At 46.8% G+C, this 19,007-nt stretch overlaps 1 protein-coding gene across 1 annotated transcript; it reads right to left on the bottom strand.

Moving 5' to 3' along the window:
* Positions 1-2,998: 2,998 nt before the first annotated feature.
* Positions 2,999-19,007, bottom strand: smad7 (SMAD family member 7). Its single transcript, XM_040000699.1, has 4 exons — positions 17,474-19,007; positions 16,587-16,640; positions 13,343-13,414; positions 2,999-3,653 (listed from the first exon to the last, which is right to left on the bottom strand). Exons 1-4 carry the CDS (start codon positions 17,937-17,939, stop codon positions 3,115-3,117), a joined length of 1,131 nt encoding a protein of 376 aa, XP_039856633.1. The 5' UTR covers positions 17,940-19,007; the 3' UTR covers positions 2,999-3,114.

Raw genomic sequence — 19,007 nt, 5'->3', positions numbered from 1 at the left:
TTGTGCTAGGAGTATTGTTTCTGTCCTAATGCAGTTTGCACTTTAACACTAGGCTCTTGTTCTTTGGTGCAATGGAAATAAAAGCAAAGTCCATATCGACACTCCTCAAAAGTTATAGACCACTCTACCAACTTCCTCCTTCCTGAAATTAGCTCATTGTAGTGAAAGTGCACAGGAAGAAATAGACATGCTTGACTTTTTAAATTGTTATCATTATTATTATTATTTCTATCCACCCATCTGGCAGATATCTGAAGAACTTAAGTAACATAAGAAATGCCATAACTGCAATGGGATTACTGAACTCAGTATAATAATGTGGTACATTTCTGCATTACCAAAATATTTAATGGCCGTAACATGCCATTCCCAACACTGCTTACCTGATGCTGATAGCCACTTCTTCTTGTGGCTGGAGCTTAAGTGGTCAGTATCCAGGTGATAGTCTTGTCCCATGGTGACTTTGGGGAACTTTGTTTACAGAAGTATCCAGCCATAGCAAACAGTTAGTCTAGCTAAAACATGGTATTTGATGTTATTTATACCACTGGAAGTCTAAGGAGCTTACCCCTGGAAATTTGGCTAATGGCAAACTAGTAAGCTAACACAACGGGCGGTTTTTTTAAAACGTTTGCTACACCACATTTTGATGTGCTAAAGGTACAAGTGTGCTAAATTGGTACAAGGCGTGACCGGCTGTTTCTTAGTTCACTTCGGACTTACTTCAGCTAGCATTAACCACTGACAGTTTCACAGTAGCATAACTGTCATTTGACAGTCAAAAGGTATATTGTATATTAACGCCAAATTTTTATCAATAAATGCTACTCGTTTGCTCAACTGGGATTAGCTGCCATTTACTGCATTATACCACTGGGGGCACCGCTTCACCAATTCCACTAATTTATAATACAACACCTCATTCTCAAAAAGAGCTAGAAAAAAAGTCTTCATTATTGTATTTATTTGGCTGAATATTCTTTCCGTAGAAGATGTTGAAGGCAGCGTTTTTGCTGTTTTTTCCTAAAACAGACTCATTTAAACATACTGAGTCAAATACTGTGGAACTAAATCACTCGTGTTTTTCCTAGAAGCGATTCACACAAACAGCTTACTTTAGCTGTGTACGTGTACATGCTGACGAGAGATTCTGGAGAAATCTGCAATACTTTTAATGGAATTATTGAATCGGGGTCACCCTGTCTGGAGAAGTCATGGGTCATGGATATAAGGACACACAACCACACACAGCTCCGAGCCGCTTTAGCTGTATTAGCAGGGTTGGGGATTATTGTTTCGAAGGACACACACAACACACACACAGATAGCCATGAGATTTAAGGGTCCCATCATGTGGAAATAGATTTTGATTTAAGTGACTGTCTCTGTGTGAAGGTTTCTTTGTGGGTTTTGAAGGAGATACAAAGATATAAAGTTGTGTAGGTGTTGAGCACAGTCTTTAATAAGAAAGAATATAAATATGCATCCATCCTTGTGTTTCAGCCACAAGCACTTGCTGATATATCTTTTTCAATGTGGCTTTATGTTTGTGATTCTTAGTCTTATGGTGTAGTACATCACTAGCAAAAAGTTTTCATTTTTCAGTCTTTTTCTTTTTTAAAGGTTGTTCAAATAGACAAGCAAAATGCAGCAATAAGAAACATATAAGCACATAAATTCCCCACTAATTATGCTGGACAAGATCTATTTGAAAGGTCTGATATTTCAGACACTTCTAAAGGGTTTCATCAAATAAGGAGGACATGAAGAAAAACATACAGACATCTTTCTGTCTCCACTGCAAAGTTGCTATCAGTAAATAGGATTTTTGTCTCTGGTATTCTCTATGAAATGCCATGTGTTCTTTAGCAGAGTGCAGGATGGGGTGGTTAGAGGGGATTGGATGGCGTGGAAAGTGGGTCTTGTGAATGTAGGTCTTTGAAACAGTGTGTGTGTGGGTAAAGCAGGCTTACAGTAGTAATCCTCTTCACAGACACCCATCTGACTAGCAACAGGACGGGACCCAGACAGACACACACACATGCCTCACGCATATACGTGTTTGTTAGAAGGAAATCTGTTTTGGTTTGCCCTGTTTTGAGAAATAGGCTGTTAATGTGCCAACATCTCCAAGTGCATGCTCGATACACCCCTCTGATATCTGGAGATGTCTAAGTGAAGTTGTAATCTTCCAGTAAAGTTTTAATTTCCTTAGGTGTGGCACCAAATTCTTCTGCGATTGTTTTAATGCTGCATTCTTTTTGTTTTTATCAGCCCTTTAAATAAAGTTGCGCCTCCAGGAAACCGGACCCTCTGTTGACTTTATTGGTTCCTGAAGTTTGTCATTAGGGCTTCCTGGCTGTGATGTCATCAGTTTCTTAATGACAGAGAGGAAGAGGGACATTCATCCCCCAAATAACTCAGGAAAAACAGACAATTTTAAAAGGCATAATGAGCCCGTTGGAGCACGGACAGTGAGTTATGGCTCTGTCACTGTCTGACTCATTTCGTCTGGGGAGGGAAATGCTTTTAAGATCCGTGGCTCAACATCAAAGTCCCTCAGTAATATAAAGTTAAGCCACTGTTGACTTTGGGTGTAATGAAGACAGAATCAAATTAGATGGGTTTTAAAGAATTGACATGTGGATCCATTCAAATAATCTTATTTGAATTATGCACTGAAAGGAAACATGGATGAATGAATGAGACCACCACAACTCCAAAGTAAGACCGGACAAGAAATATTATTTGTATTTGTTTTTTTATTATTATTTTGGCATTTCTTTGTTTTGCATTTATATTAAGCAAAGTGCATCTTATTTTTTTTCTCATCAACACATTGCACAATACATAAATAATGATGCATATAAAACGTCTTCATATTTACAATTAATAATATATTTATATATAACATAAAATACATTTTTTTCGCTTCTTTAATTAAATCCTAGTCATTTATTAAACAAAAGTCCCGTCAGAATTTTAGACTTTCTTCTTCCTTTAAATCCTTTTTTTATTCCCCGTGGAGAGAAGGGGAAAAAAAAAAAACAAGGAACGTGGGTGTAGTCCGTTTGTGAGGGCTGTTGAAGAAGAGGGGGAAGGCTGCTGCTGCTGCTATCGGGTGTTAAAGATGACTTCCAGCCAGCATGGGCAACTACTGATGAACTGTCTGGTGTAGCACTGTCCCCAGCCTTTCACAAAGCTTATCTGCACTGTGAAGCCTGTGCGAGGCTGCTGCGTGAACTCGTGATCGTTGGGCCTCTGCAAGCTGCCGGCCTTGTCATAGTCAAAAGCTTTAATGGAAAATCCAGGGAACACCTTGTGCACCAGTAGCGTGCGCGAGTCCGGGTTATCCAGTGTGGCCGACTTAATGAAGATGGGATAGCAGCTGCGGTTGTAGACCCACACCCCGTCCGGCTCGCGCGTCAGCTGGATACCATAGCCGATCTTGGCCCGCACCATCTGCACCAGCGGGGACTTGTTTTCGGAGCAGAGCTGGCCCAGGCAGAAGCCGTTCCCCTGAGGTAGATCATAGAAGATGTCCAGAGAGGGCTCCTGGACCGAGTAGAGGCGCCCGACACGAGTCTTCTCCTCCCAGTATGCCACCACGCACCAGTGGGCCCGCTCGCCAGACTCCTGCAATGCCAGGGAATCTGAAAGGAGAAAAGAGTCAAGAGAAGGAGAGGGTTAGATTCGAGAAAACACGATGACACGGAAACATTAGGCAATAAAATACTCGAAAGGAGAGGAGAGTAAAGAGACATAAAACCAGAAAAGAACATTGTTTTATAAACATGCCAGCTAGTAAAAGTAGATCAAGAGGTAAAGAAAAAGTCAACTATGTCGAGGAAAAACACTCCCAAAACGTATTAAAACGTTACTACTTCAGAACAGTTTCTTCCTCATTCCCTGTTTGGGAAATGGGGAATTTGCTTTTGTCAAGAGCCAAAGCTAAACTGTCATCCTCGATTTCTGCCACACAGGAAAACCATGTTGGAATTCCTGGACTTCAGACAAGAAAAGCAACTCTGAGACACTGGCAGGCAAGCGTCCACACGCAGTACAATATTTATCTAGGCATTAAATGCTTATCTTCTGTCTGGCTCGCTGTATTTTTGTTGCGGCGTGGCCAACAATGTGCTGACGTCAACCGACTGTCCGATCGTCTCCCCGTCTCTCTCTCGATGGCAACGAGCTTCACCCCACTGGAGGAAATGATAGGAAACCGTCTTCGAATTTATGCGTGACGGAGATTAACCTGAGATGGCAAGAGGAACTGGAAGGCTCCATCTCCCGTAAACATGTAAACCGTGTTTAGCTGACGAGCAAGGCGGGCTGTTAACTCTCAAAAACCTCCCAGTTGTCTGAATCGTTGACAAGCTAGGCCTCTGCAGTCTAAAGTTTCTCTTGAGCGTAAAAAAAAGTGTAGCGTTGGCCACGCTCCAGTTTCCAAACTCCCCCCCCTCCACCACCCTTTAGAGTGCCTCCTGCGCCATGCCTCGCGCCCCCTCGCCACCCTCCCAACCCTTCATATCTCTATTCCACAGAAATCTGGCTCCCAGCTACTCCCAGAGAGAAGAGTGGGAGCCAGTCAGGCGCAAGGGAAATAGAGGGAGACAGAGAAGAGAGGGCGAGAGGAAAAGAAAGAGGGGGTGGGCAGGGGAGGGAAGGCTTTTCACATATTTTGACTGTTACTTTTGCAACTTTGCTTCCTCTCGTGGTTTTTTAGGAGCCTTTGGGGGGGGGGGGGGGGTGTCATCGTATAATCGCCTCAACTTCTAACTGTTCGGCCATCTTTTATACTTTCCGTCTTCCTCACACACACACACACACATTTACAAAAGGAGACGTGCAAAGGTTAAAAAACAGTTTGCAAAGGGAAACAGATATGAAAAAAATGGACAGAGCCCATTCAACTCCACAGCCACCCCCCCCTCTTTCTTTAATCTGGCAGTGGCTGTGAATGTAACCGGTAATTTGGAAGGTCCCGTCTGAGAAAAACTGCAACATTAATGTGGCAGGATCTGTGCTGGCCCAAGCCGACTTACCCCAGCCTGTCATTAGCCTTCATTAGAGGAGAAAAAAGAAAAAAAAAGGGAGACAAAGACAACACCGGGGGAAGAGACAGAAACAGGAGGAGAGAGAAGGGAGCACCAAAAAAAAGGAGCATGCCTTCCATAAAACAAGAGCGGCTGAGCTCTTTGAAGTTGGTCTGAGCCGAGCCTCGGGGAGTTTATCGTAAATCCATCCTCGTGGGGTGCTGGGGAAAACTAAGTACCTAGCTCTCTACCTCAGGCCAAACTGGAGGAAACGAAAGGTTCATCTTTGAGATAAGAGACAGAAAGTGTCATCTGTATCTCAGGCCGGTGTCACACAGTCTTGCACGTACAGGGGCTGATGGGCAAAGAGGACCGAGTGGACTGGACTTTCTTAACAGCTGACAGCGGGCCTGCTGGCAGAGCTCACCTGTGGGGCCCTTGTGTGTTTGTTATTGCTGAGAGAGACAGGGCCTGGCGTCAGAGGTCATTAGAGCGGCTGCCTGTCTGAGCCTGTCATTGCAGCCTGAAAACACCCTGCTATTCAGGACTACACTAACTGCGTTTCACCCCCCCACCCTCTCCTTCCCCCATCTCCCTAGTCATCCTCCCCTCTCAGAAGCTCGCTCAGACTGCAGGTAAGCGAGAACCGCAGAGGAGAAAAGAGATGAAAGGATAAAACGTACGCAAGGCAGACAAACGGAAAGGGAACTTATAATAGACAGGCCAAGTAGCAAAGCAGCACGGAAAGTAGGATTCAAATCCTTTTATAGCTTAAAGCTGCACCACTGTATTTTTAAAAGAACACTACAAGTGCCGTCTTGCTGGACAGTTAAGTTAAGGCCTGATCCAAGCTCTAATAAACAGTGCATGCCACTCATAATCCAGCTCAAATGGCCCTCACAGGTAAACAAACACCAACTTTCACTGTTCAGCAAAGCAGCAGAGCCGAAACCAGCCAAGATCCTTAGGGTGCCGCCTCAGGAAGAGTATGTTCTCAGGTTGTCCTGACAGCAGATGAGCTTACACCTCATACTGATGAACATTAAATGAACAGACACATACACATATATTAATATAGGTGAAAGACACACTCTTTATCTGTGGGCCCCCATATCGATGCGCCTTGAGTGTGAGGCGAGACTCATTTAAACTGATTTAAATTTTTAACACATTTTTTGCGAGGTGTCTGCCAGTCTGCCTCCTCGCGTTACCGTCTGACACTATTTCAGGTGCGTCTGGTGTAGGTGCATGCGAAACTGTGCCGTCAGAGCGCCTGTCCTAGCGTGTTTCCATCAGATACGGTCTCTGAAATGCTCCGAAGGCTGTCTTATTCTCTCGTCTGTGCATCCGTCTGCCCGTCCAAGTCTTAGCCCCAGCCTACCCCCACCTGCTCGTCTGCACCCTGTCCTTTCAGGCTACTTCATCACTGGAGATAAGCTGGCTAGCTAGCAACCCTCAGGCCATCTGTCACCCCAGCCCTTTATGTTCTGCCCCTGTCTGCTGCTCTGTCCCATGGGGTCCACATGTAACCCCCCACCCCTCTATCCCCAAACAGAAAAACAGTTTTCATGCTAGTTTACTAAGAAGAATGCCAAAATGATGCTGCAGGATGTATGGGCTAACGTGACTACTGGTTATGAGCAAATCAGCATATTTCTAGCTGTATTTTTTTTTCTTCATTTTTGGTATTTAATGCACCATCAGCTTGGAGATAAGTCCGCTGCAGCATATGAGGAAATTATAAATACATGTTGTTAAATAAACATCCCATGCAGAGCAGCATTTTTAGCACATAATAGCAGATTTGGCAAATGGTCAGGGTGTTAGCTCCCCTGTGGTTTTTAATGGTCCCCAGGCTTAAAGAGCGGACGCCACGCTAGCTGAGACAATTGGACTCAGTTTGAAGGGAGGAGGGGTGGAGTGGGGGTGGTAGACTAGGTGCTTCTCTTACACAGTCTGCAAAGGTTAATCATTACCTCTGTCTGACTCCACGCACACACACACACACACACCAAGTTGTTTCTATTCTTAGAAGTCAGCACTGTCACAGAATTACACATTAACGCCATCATGGACACACACACAAAAAAACCTCCAACCTTCTGTTCTGAACTACACTTTCAACATCTGCAAATAGTGAGGAGGCTCCTGAGAACCGTCTCGCATCGATCCCTGAGAGCTATGTGTGTGTGTGTGTGTGTGTGTTTGTGCTTGTCTCAACTCAGACGTGTAATGACCCTGTCGTCATCACACACACACAGAGCGCAGCTGAAAACAGGAATGAGGAAGACATAAAGGATACAACACAACTGGGGTGGGGGAAAGGACCCTTCACGGTGCCTTATTTTCCAAGTCAACACCCTCTCTCAAGCAGGGGGAAAGTCTATCCCAGAGGTCAAGGGTCAACCTTGAGGCATTCCTTTTGCTCTCTCTGCCATGACGTATATGCTCAACCCTGTGTGTTTGTGTGTGTGTGCGCCTGAAAGCCTGGCATTTCTCACTCTGTGTTCACAAAGAAATGTAGTCTCATTGATTTTAGTGTAATCAACAGCAAACTTTCCGCCTTCTCACAACTACTACTGGCTGATCAGCTCACTTTTTTCACTGCAAGAGACAGAAATGTCAGCTGTTCTGCGTGTTACCGTTGTCTCACATTAGCACAGACCACAGATTATAGACAGTATACAGTCTGGCTGGTGTTTCTCAAGTGCTGAAAGACAACGACCAAGTCTACACTTGTTTGTGATTGATTACTTGTTGTGCAGCAGAGCATGCAGCCATTAACAAAAAAAAAGCCATTAACTTGGGCTAAATTATGTTATTTATCAACTCAATTGCACTGTTTCTTCAAAGAATACAAACTCAAGCTAACATTGAAAAAACAAGAAAGCGAAAGAAGATGAGAAAATGAAAATCCTGCAAGTCACCTGCATTACTCACAATGCATCTTGACATTTCTTGGTAAGTCCACACTGATGCTACGTCAAGTGATATAAGCCATTTATAGAAGTGGCATAGGGGGGGTGCAAATGTGCAAAAATGACTAATACGGCCATTCTCACCGTGCATCAAGCAGTGAAACTACTTTTACTGCTCTAAGTGTCCCATTGTGCCTGTCGAATGCCACCATTTGCAAATTGAGAGCGAAGAAGAAGGAATGATGCACCAAAAGGCAGAGTAGGAAAAAAAAAAAGAAAGAAAGGAAGACAACTGAAAGGCGGTGGGTTTAGTAGCAGACAGAGGAAGTGGTGCTTCAGAGTGGCAGGTTGGGTACGATGCAAAGTCTTACTCCCCGCCCCCTAGCTCAGGAAACATAAATAAGCCCCGATGGCAGGAAAACCACCAAGGGGAGTGGCACGGTTTCGCTATCAACAGATCTGACTCCTTGCAGAAACACAGATAGAGAGAATGAGTTGCAGACACGCCATCTCTAACATGAACCATCCAGCCACGACGGAGGGGGGAGAGAGATAAGGAGAAGAAATGTTGCATGCCTCCCCCCCCCCCAAATGTCTCCATCTTTGGTATAATTTTCTCTTGAGTGGACGTTCCTGCCGTAATTACACGATCCGCATGTCTTGAAGTCGCTCAGGCGTGGTGTTCTCCGCGGCTTGTGACAAAACACAGGGCCGTTTCGTAATGAAACGGGGCGGCCGGCGGCTTCCATCTGGATCCACATTATCACTAAATTGCAGCACAATACTTTTTTCCACTCAAGGACACCCTTGTTTCCGTGTTACACCTCCTCCCTGCTCCTGCTGAGTTATTATTCCAACACTTCATCAAGCTGACCCCAACACACACACACAGCCACTCCCTGCAGCCCTGATTTCCCAGGGTGACAGGACAAATAAACACCAGCTAGTTGGCTACAAGGTGCCAGGCAGACTGCAGTGAAGTCATCGGCTCACTTTTTGCAAACGCACAGGTCGAGAGATTACCCGCAGGATCTGTATCTCAGGAGCCATTTATACACACAGACAGATGGACAGACAATAACCTGCATTGTTGTGGCACAGAAACACCAAAAAAACACACCGTGGGAACTAAACAGCTAGCAGAGCCAGTTGCATATGATCAGAGGTTTTTGTTGCATTCTTACTCTGATATTAATCGTCATACACCTCTACGCGTCTGCGAGCGAGCATGCATGTGCGTGCGCTTTTGTGTGTGTGTGTGTGGGTGTGTGGGTGAGGGTGGTTGTGCCAATGCTCAGGATAGAGATGTGGCTACCGACGGGGTTTGGGCCTGTCACCAAGATGAAAAGAGACAGAGCGAGAGGGAGAGACAAATACACACCCCTCCACTCTGAGTACACAAAAGACAAACCGACTACATGAATGAGCAGGCGGGAGGGTGGAGACGGCAGTACTTTGTGTCACACTAGAAATTTCACACACACACACACACGCAGGTTTACAGGCATGTGTCTCCACTTATTTCCATTCCTGTTTTTATCCAGTTAAAGACGGCTTCTATCCCTTCCTTCCTCTTTCCACTTCGCACGCTCTGCCTCTCTCTTTCTTTCCCTCGCCTCCCTCCTTCATTCATATCTTCATACATTGAGGTAATGTCAAAATCCACTTCCACAGAGTGACTGCAAACCAAAACAATGTTCATCTTGTTCTGGGCTTCCCTCCAGCTTTGGCTCATGGCCAAATCTGCATGGGCCTCTTTTCAATCAACGAGCTCAGCAAAGGTAGGTAAATGTTTTCAACTGCAAGCGATGCTGCAAGAGGACAGGGAGCGTGTGAAGCTTCGCAAAAACTAGACACGCTTTCCTCTTCTTCCCCTTCTCTTTCCACCCCCCACCTCTCTATCCTCTGCTGTCTGTGTGCGCTGTTTTTTCGATTTGTGCAGCATAATGACACAGGGTGGGGAACAGAGGACAGCCAAAACCAAAATTAAGTCCCTTGCCAAGAGGCGGTTTGGCTGCCGCGCAAGGAGAGGAAGTGGGGAGTAATGAGAGATCCTGGCCCGGCACGGGGCGGCCCAGCTCTGCTCGGCTCAACTCGTTGGCTAACGCACAGCCTCCAAAATTACAGAGAAGAGAGCAGAGGAGCCGGCCACCTCTCTCTCTGCCTCTCTCCCTCTCCACCCAAAGCCGCCATCTTCTTTCCCTCTCCATTCCTTCCTCTTACTGTTCAGGCAAAGGAGAAATTTAAAAAAAGAAGAAGAAGAAGATCTAACCAAAAAGGAATGAAGGTACAACCAAAACAGAAACCCTGTTACGGTCAGAAAAGTGCGAATTCGCTCTACCGTAATGGGTGCCGTACGCGTTTCTCTCATGGTTTAAGGAAAACAAATTTTCAGTTACTCTCTCTCTCTCTCTCTCTCCTTCGGTGCACTCCACTGTTTGTTTTCCGTCAAGATGAGGCCTCAGCTGCCTCCCTGTCCGCTCGCCTTTTCCTCAAAGACATGAGGTCATATCCTGCGCAGCCCTTTCCTCTCCCTGCTAACCCAAACAAGGCAGGAATGCTGAGGGAGACTGAGGGTGCTCTGTTTCTGAGCTGAGCTCCTAATTGCTGGAGGTTCTTTTGCAAAAAAAAAAAAAAAAGTAAGATGCCGTCTTAGGTATTTAATACTTCATACCAAACATACAGGCCTTATCTCGCCCTCGGTTTGCACCAAAAATGGGCCGTTTCTCTGGGACCTTCAACATGACAGCAGAACTAGTTTGATTTAATGAGCCAAGGTGCCAGGACTAAATTTAATCTCTGATGAAGGTTAAACCTCCAGCCGATTCACTGGATGACTAATTGACTGACTACAGGGCTGGCCGACTGTCTGTCGAGTGAGGTGACTGGTTGGTGGTATAAGAATACAACTGGACCTAAATTTAACCTGCACTGGGAGGAAGCGCCTGTGTGACAGTCGGCCATGCGCCAGGGCTCACACCAAGTCATTCTATCTGCCCGCCTGTGTGTATGTGTCAAAAACTGTATGTGTGTGCGTGTGTGCATGCGTACATGTCACCACAGCAAGACAGGATCCTGTTACGCATAGGCACTCCGGGTCAGTCCCCAATGGCACCAACAGGCATGCCACCGACACACAAACAACACTATACATCCCAGAGAGTGGGAACATCAACAGTGGTGGCCGGTAACTTGACTTTAAAGAAGGCTTTAACAATAAAGTGCAGAAAGCTGACAGTTAATGTCTGATCCAGACTTCCATATCTTCAAATTCACAAGTCACGAATTCAAAAACTCACAACCAACAACATATTGCAAGCCTCTTTAAACTTAACAAAATGAATGATTGGCAATGTGAATGCTACCTGATCTGCTCATAAACTCAACTGAATGCACTATATGGCTTTTAACATAACACCCTACAGATTCATAACTCAGAGTCCAGCACCCTCTTAACCCTGGCCTGCTCTCCATTTCAAAATCTCTCTTTTTGATCTCTCTCTTCTGTTCTTGGTTCAATCCAAACCCCTGATCCAAGCCCTCACTCCCAGCTCAAACAGAGATCAGCACCCCGACACCCAGCTCCAGGCCTCCAGCCATCGACCCCTCCTCCTCTTCTTTTCCCTCCTCTCTACTCTGTTTCAAGCTGATGACGTGAGCCAGCGAGAGGAGCTTTGGAGCTGGTAGCCTGGCAGGCAGCCTAGTTTGCATTTGCGCTTGTCGCTGTCACAGCTCACTTAACTCCTTCCTGCCTGGATGGCTTTTCCTGCAGAGAAAGAGCCTCCTCTTTCCCGACTCTGATGTCCTTTGGTCAAGCTTGTGCTCTCGCCTCAGGTGCAGTTGCGCATTAGATCTACAGCTCGAGCCTTCTCCTACAGACAACGAGCACTTAATTACTGCACTACAACGCCAAAGCAGAGAAGAAGTGGCACAACTCTTGCTCACTCCCAAGTCTTTCCCACTCTCCTTCCCTGAGAGCCACCCTCCTCTCCCTCTCTGTAAATATGTCTGGAGAAGAACATAAAAAGGGCAGAGTGAGTGAATTAGAAGGTCAGCAGCGGGCCTCTGGGAGAGCCATGTTTCTTTTGTCAGAGCCCCAGAGGGAGGGAGCAAAGAGGGAAGCAGGGAATGAAGGAAGGGAGGGAGTGAGAGGACGAATGGATTAGCCATTTTTTTTCTTGGCTTGCCAGGGAAATCATGAGGGCAGAGCACTGGAGCCACCCTGCCTGGCCTTTTCTACCTCTAATGCTTTTTACTGAGGAGACCCATTCACTGAAACGCTGCCATGTCACCCTCGCCAGGAAAGAAAACAGGGGTAGGAGGAGGAGGAGGAGGAGGGGTGGCGTGTATACTTCACTGAGGGAGGGGAAAAAGAAAGGGAGGGGAGTACGAGGAGGCCTGTTAAGACTCCACTTCTTGGGTTTCACCGCTTGAACTGGGCCTAAAATGTGTCTTTAGTTAATGCACACTGGGCCTACTTTAGTGTCCATCTGATGGTCTGGCAGAGGAGGCGGAGGAGAGTAGAGACTGATTTTTAGGTTCTCTGTTCCTCTAACACACACACAGGCAGACAAGCAGGCTAACCCCACCACTAAACAAAGGAGGGGGGTGGAACGGGCAGCGAACACCAACTGACATAAAACAGGCTTTAAAGGCCCGGTAATGAGAACCATCTGAGGCCAAGGAAAGCGGAGAAAAGCACAGAGCAATCTCAGGCAAACGGCGAACAAACTCTTTCTCTCTCGCGAACACCCATCTTAGTCTGGAGCCTGCGGATGGGGGGCAACGGGCAGGGAAGGCGGCGATGCCAGAGGGAGATTATGCGGGAAACGCCGAAGAAGCTCGAAATACATCCTGCCAGGGAGGTTGAAGAAAGAAAGACGCCTGTGTCTCACTCTTATCCCCACAGAGCCCGGAGGAGGATCTAACAAATACGTCCCCTGTACGCGCAAACACACCCAAACAAACACTCATGTCTGTCGAAGCCAGCTTTTTTTGCTCACATTTTTCCTCCCTCAATACCACACACACAGAACATATTCTTCTCCAAACAACGCTTGAGCGTGTTTGTCTTCCATTACAACACAACACGGAAAGGGGATGAGAGGGAACGGGGAAGGAAAAGGAGAAGAGTGGAGCGTTGTTCAAAGAGCCAGGAGGGAGGAATTTATGTGGATGTGGGAGAAATACGCCGCCCTCCTTCAACGGCTTTTTTTATTACAGAGGGGAAGCAGGGGCCCCCACAATCACCGCCTCCATCATCGCAAGTATGGAGGGAATACGTGTGGTTGTTGGGAAGAATCAATAGAAGAGGAAAAGGAAGACATAAGTGGAATGGATTGGGAGAAAAAGAGCAGAAAAATGGGTAATAGTAGGAATATTTACCTGAAAGCCCCACAGGGGCCGAGTAAGTCGTTCCTCCAGTTTCACTGGATGAAGGTCCAGAGTCTGGAGAATCTAATGGAGAAAGAGAAGAGTTTGAATCAGTGTGTGTGCATTTACATGGCAGTGAGAGGAGACAGCACAGCAGCAGCTGCGAGGCCATCAATCACTCTGGTGAAATCAATGCCTAATGAAGACGCTGACGACGAAGCTCGCACCCTCACACATACGCACAGGAGACTTACAGCGGAGCGCTTCTCACACCCCTGATAATCCCCCATAATCCACTGCTTCAGGAGGAACGTTAGCCCGGCTTCCCCTGCACAGACGAGCTGCTGATCCAAAAAGAGGTGTATTCTTTCTGCTAACGACTGAGCGGAGGGTTCAGTCTGGGCACGATAAACCCCGCTCAATAACCCAACATTACACGACCGCTCTGGGTCTGAGTAGACCGGGCTTGTGTAAAAGATCTGAATGTCAAACCGACATCGGAGTCTTCACGCCAAAAAGCAAACAGAGCTGTCAAAGATGCAAAAACAAGCCTCGAAATCATTTAGTGGGCTCAAAAAAAAGTTGCTTGTTCTAAATGTTCTTCATGGTGAACCAGCAGATGCGCGCAATACAGAGAAAACTAGACCTGCTCTCTCCTTCGCTTTGCATTTGAATGCTAAACTCCCACTAAGACTTGTAATGTAGACTAGTTTCAACACGACACCTGAATGGAGCTTCAACAAAACCACAGCGTGTGCTGGGAGAGGGCTAGGACCAATGCAGACTGCTGCTGGTAGCTTGGGATTTATTAATGATATATTCCTTTTGCGTCAACAATGCTCACCACCACAGTATGGAGCGGTGGTCAGCGCCACTCTCACTGAAGTGTAAGGTCAGTGAAGTTTTCCCAACTCCAAAGCACGCGCTCTGACTGCTCAACAGTGCGCCAAAAAGCGTTATATTTATTTGCACCTACAGAAGTAATCCACGTATGGCAAGGAGTGCTATTGTGTTTCTGCTGAAAGCAGCTGACAGAGAGCCAACCAGAGCGGTTTCGCTGCTCCCTTCCCACCCCGGCCCGTCCAAACGCAGCCCATGCTGCTGCGGTCACGGTAACGAGATGCACGGGCATAACCCGAGCCTGCCTCGCTTTCACCGGCTGCCAACGGCCTTGCCCTGGTCTCCCGGGCAACAGTTCACAGCTGACCACAGGGCTGAGGTGGGGGGGGGGGCATCAGAGAGAAGGAACTAAACAGTGTGTGATTTATATTCCCCAGAGCTGAAACAAGGTAGCGTTTTATGTCTGGCCTGCTTTCATATTGACCGCCACTGCTGGAGTGGGCAGGCACCATGACACGCAACCCCCCCCCCCCCCCCCACCCTCACCCACTTCCTGCTTGCTGGAATCATAAAACCATCATCATAAAATTCATGGCCCTTCCGCTCCGTGCAAATTATTTAGCAACGTCCAATCGCCCTCCATGCAGATTTCTCTGAATGTCATGAGGATTTACCACATCCTCAGATAAACCAAACACACAGAGAATTCTACAGAAAACTGTAATAACGTCCAGATACATGAACAAGCTGATGACCGACAGTTCCCTGAGGCGGTAGGGAAAAACCCCTGGCTTTTATTTATTTTTTTTTTTACTTTTTTGCATGATAAGCTTATTTGTCCCGTGTGCATACAAGTGTGTGTGTGCACTCTCCACCACGCTGCAGTGTTTTATTAATACTTCTTTCACCCTACTCTGCCAATAAGGAGACGCGCAGACAGACACGAGTCGTCTCCAAGTAACCACAACCGCAGCTACGCGGGCTTAACGCAACCGAACGAGGAAAGAGAGCAGCAGGTACGCTCCGCAGAGGCGTAAAACTGACACATCTGCTTGCACGCACACATTTCTGTGGGTTTTTCTTTTTTTTTGTGGGGGGGGGGGGGGGGGGGGTTAATTCCCATTCAGGCTGGTATGAGTTGTATAATCATTTCCTTTGTGTGTATCCAGCCTTCTTTTCCTATTTACATTCTTGTTTCCTTTCATCAGGGGAAAGTCTCCAACTGAACTCGTACGGAGACGCCACTGCAACTCCACAGGGCAGACTTCACATCAGCTGAGTGTTAAGCACTGAGGACTGAGCTGCGGCTTTTTTGTTTTCTTTTCTTTTCTTTTTTTCTTTCCAATACTTTAGATCAACCCTACTTATATTTAACTTTTTGAAAAATGCTCTTTAAGGACAACATCACTGCTAAAGCGGTGATGACAAAGACGGAGGGAAGGAGGAGGGGGGCTTTGAAGAACCGCAGCTGCAGCTGCAATGACTTCCTATTGTTTCCACTCACTCAAAGCCACTTTCTCCTCTTCTCCTGACTAACTGGCTGGCTGGTCGCCTAACTGGTCATTGTTTAACTCCTGCACTTGTAGACAGCAAGATGATGAGCAAACGAGCAAAAAAACAACACAAAACACAGAGGACGGGATGGGAAATTATGTAGATCTCACACTATTCTAGCTACAGTGTGAAGTTTAACACACTGAAAACTGACTCTGCCTTGTTTGACATAACTTGATGCCACTTTCCTGAACAGAGGAAGAGAATGACAGCAGGAGCGATGTGTGGAGCGAAGTGCACAATTAACACGATTGCAACAGTTACGCTTTAGATGTGGAAGAAATTACAACAAAGCCTCTCTTCTGTTCTGTAAGACATCAAACCGGGAAATGGGGACAGTGACACCCCCAGCTATACACACACAGACACACACTAGAGACACACAAGCCCTCACCCTCATTCTGTTGATTAATTCAGCTGATAAAGACTGGCTGGCTCCAGAGACGCCGCTGTCTGTCTGTTTCTCCCTGTGCTGCGATTCACAAGAGATAGACGAACACACAAACAACCCCCCCCCCCCCCCCCCCCCTTTTAGCCACACACACAGGAACACACAGGCTGCCCCCGGTGATGTGCCAGTCAGTCTATAGCTGGTGTCTCAACTTTGTACTGCCTTGCCCTGGCTGCCAGCCATGCTGGAAATGGCTAGCCAGTCAGCCAGGCGTGCCACTCCACTGCTATCATAAATCACAACATAACATGGAGCCATTTCCTACACACACACACACGCACTGGAGAGGCACAGACAACACAAACATTCATAAATGCAACATAGCCTTTTAGATGGAAATGTTATGCAAAAACAAATGCGCTTCTGGCAATAACATGAATGCATATATTTATGCATGAACAGCAAGCTCACCTGGTGGTTTAAGATAGTCCATGGGATAGCGGGAATATGGTGGAGGAGGAGACTCTGTATGGAGAAAAAAAAAATGAGTACATGAGGGAAAAAAAGGGAAAACAAGGGAGAGATCGAAACTTTATGATAAGATTTGTCATTTTTCAGGGGGGAAAGATTTGTGTCTGTCAGCTCCGCCTGGAGAGGCAGGCTGAGAGGCCGGCTGGGCGGCTATTGCCTTTCATTGGCAGGCAGATAAACAGGGGGGGGCCGCCTGGCGCCAGAAGGGCCACTATCAGCGTCTAGGACAAACTGAGATACGGGCCTCTTTTGGCCCGGGACGCCAAGCAAACGCGCGCACTCAAGCGAGCGAGCGCATGCACGCCCATACACACAGAGACCCTGGAAAAACTTCACCGTGGAAAGACTGGAAGACTGTAAAGCCCTGTGCACTTTGGAAATGCCATCTATGAAAGGTTTAAATAGCAGAAAGGCTTTGTTGTTGTTTGGAAAGCGCATATTTGAAGTGCCAAAAATAAAATAAAGCATGTTCTTTAAGTTTGGATACGTTAGGATACATGTTACCGTTTTTACAACACGGCCAATCAATCAATTATTATTTTAGTCAAATGACATGCCAAACTCGGATTTTCTTCCGAAAAGATGGGAAGGTGTATGGGGGGGTGTCTCAGCACGCTAGTTTGACCTTATGGAAACTCAACACAACTGTGCCAACAGAGGTGATGTCATTTGAATTAGGCTAATTAGCTCTTTAGGTAATTCTGACATGATGTCACAGCATCTGAACTTGAACTTGCTCTGAAATAAGGCCAGAGAATTCAAAATACTTGCTGCCAATAAACAGATAAATAAACAAACGTGTCTATTTTCATAAAAATCCAACTCACCTAGTTCACAGAGCCTGCTCATGTGGTGGGGATTGCAGCAAACAAGCTCTGGGTTGATTTTCCCGTAGGATTCACAGCAAGACAGCCTCTTCAACTCCGAGGAATGCCTGAGGTCCGGCCACCTGAACACTTTGTAGAGCAGCATGGGGAGAGAGTAAGACTGTTGACCCACTTTGGCGTCCACTTTGCTGGGCAGGAGCAAGCAGGGGCTGCGGGCACCCCCTTTGGACTCCACTGCCTGCAAAAGCACCTCCAATTGTTTCTCTTTGATCTTTTTCAGTATCGAGTGGGTCAACGCCTTCAATTCAGCCTCCGACCCTGCGTTGGACTTGGCCACCTTTGTCGTTTTGCCCATGCAGCAGCCCCCGGAGCCATGCGTCCCTCTATCCGTTTCCCCGTCGCCCTCCACGGGCGCACGGCTCCTCCAGAGTCGCCGGACGAGCCCCGATCGTTTGGTCCTAAACATGCGGGACGAAAAGAGGGTTTCCCGGCTAAAAAACGAGCATTGTGTCCGCAAATCATGAAGATTCCGGGATCCGAGTCCAGGCGGTGATAAGCAGCCTGAGAAAAGACGGTGGAAAAACTGTGGTCTGGACAAGCAGAGGAAATCTGTAGCATACGCCAGTCTCTTTCGCCGTCTTCTGCAAACCAGATCACCAAAAAAAGCAGGCAGGGTTCACGGGACAGTTAACTTTTCCTCCGGGGATAAGTCACCATCACCTTCGAGAATTTAAGACTTGTGTCTGATGACGAAAACCTAGCAGAATGTGATCGTTAAAGCGAATGGGGGAGCAACCCTGCTGCGCGGAGCCTAAATGTGTTACAATTTTCACTTGGTGATGTGCAACCCAGAGCAGTGAGCTGACCCCTTAAAAATTCTCCAGGCAGATTTTTCAGCAAATAAACACTGCCTTAGAAAAAAAGAACGAAAAAAGCTTTCTGCCAGTTCGCAGTAGCTTTAATGGAAATTACAGAACGTGGGGCCTAATTAAGCCTAAAATGTTATGGCAATTATCCCATGAAAACCGAAGCTCGCTGCCGTGTCTTCAAGAGCATTAATCCACAAAAATCCGTGACCCAAACTGCACAGAGTGCGGTTCTCCACCGGGCATGCGGAGGCTTTATTTATTTATTTATTTGTTTATCCGCTATCGTCAAAATATGCCAATCGTCTGCAGAGGATGTGGTCTGTCCGGGTTGAGATGAGCCAGGGAGCAAAAATCCAGGTCTGAATCTCTCACCCAAGTTGAGTTGCGTTTCTAAAGCCCGGAGAGAGAGAGAACACTCGTCCAGCAGCCGAGCGTTTCGACCTGTTTCAACACACAGGCGAACCTTTTTCTTTTTTTTTCTGAGCGTTAAAATAATCCCAAGCTCGTATCTCACGCGAAGTTTCCGTGGAAGAGAGAGCGAGCCGCCGACTGCGATCTCGAGGGGGAGTATGAGACTCTCTGTAAATGAGGCGGATGGTTTGGGTGCCCTTGCTCCGTCTCCAGTCTCCAGTGCGCATTGACGCGCCCGGTCACGTGTGTGTCTA

This window comes from Simochromis diagramma, unplaced genomic scaffold (genome assembly GCF_900408965.1).
Source record: "Simochromis diagramma unplaced genomic scaffold, fSimDia1.1 OVJJ01000596.1, whole genome shotgun sequence".
Taxonomy (NCBI): Eukaryota; Metazoa; Chordata; class Actinopteri; order Cichliformes; family Cichlidae; genus Simochromis; species Simochromis diagramma.
Note: the sequence above shows the minus strand (reverse complement) of the source record. Positions and strands in the feature narration are given on the sequence as shown.

Coding starts and splice junctions, on each gene's coding strand:
- smad7 (XM_040000699.1), bottom strand. CDS start 17,939: ATGTTTAGGACCAAACGATCGGGGCTCGTCCGGCGACTCTGGAGGAGC. Junction 13,415..16,586: donor GGACTATCTTAAACCACCAG/GTGAGCTTGCTG, acceptor TTTCTCCATTAG/ATTCTCCAGACTCTGGACCT. Junction 3,654..13,342: donor GGCCCCTGTGGGGCTTTCAG/GTAAATATTCCT, acceptor TTCTCCTTTCAG/ATTCCCTGGCATTGCAGGAG.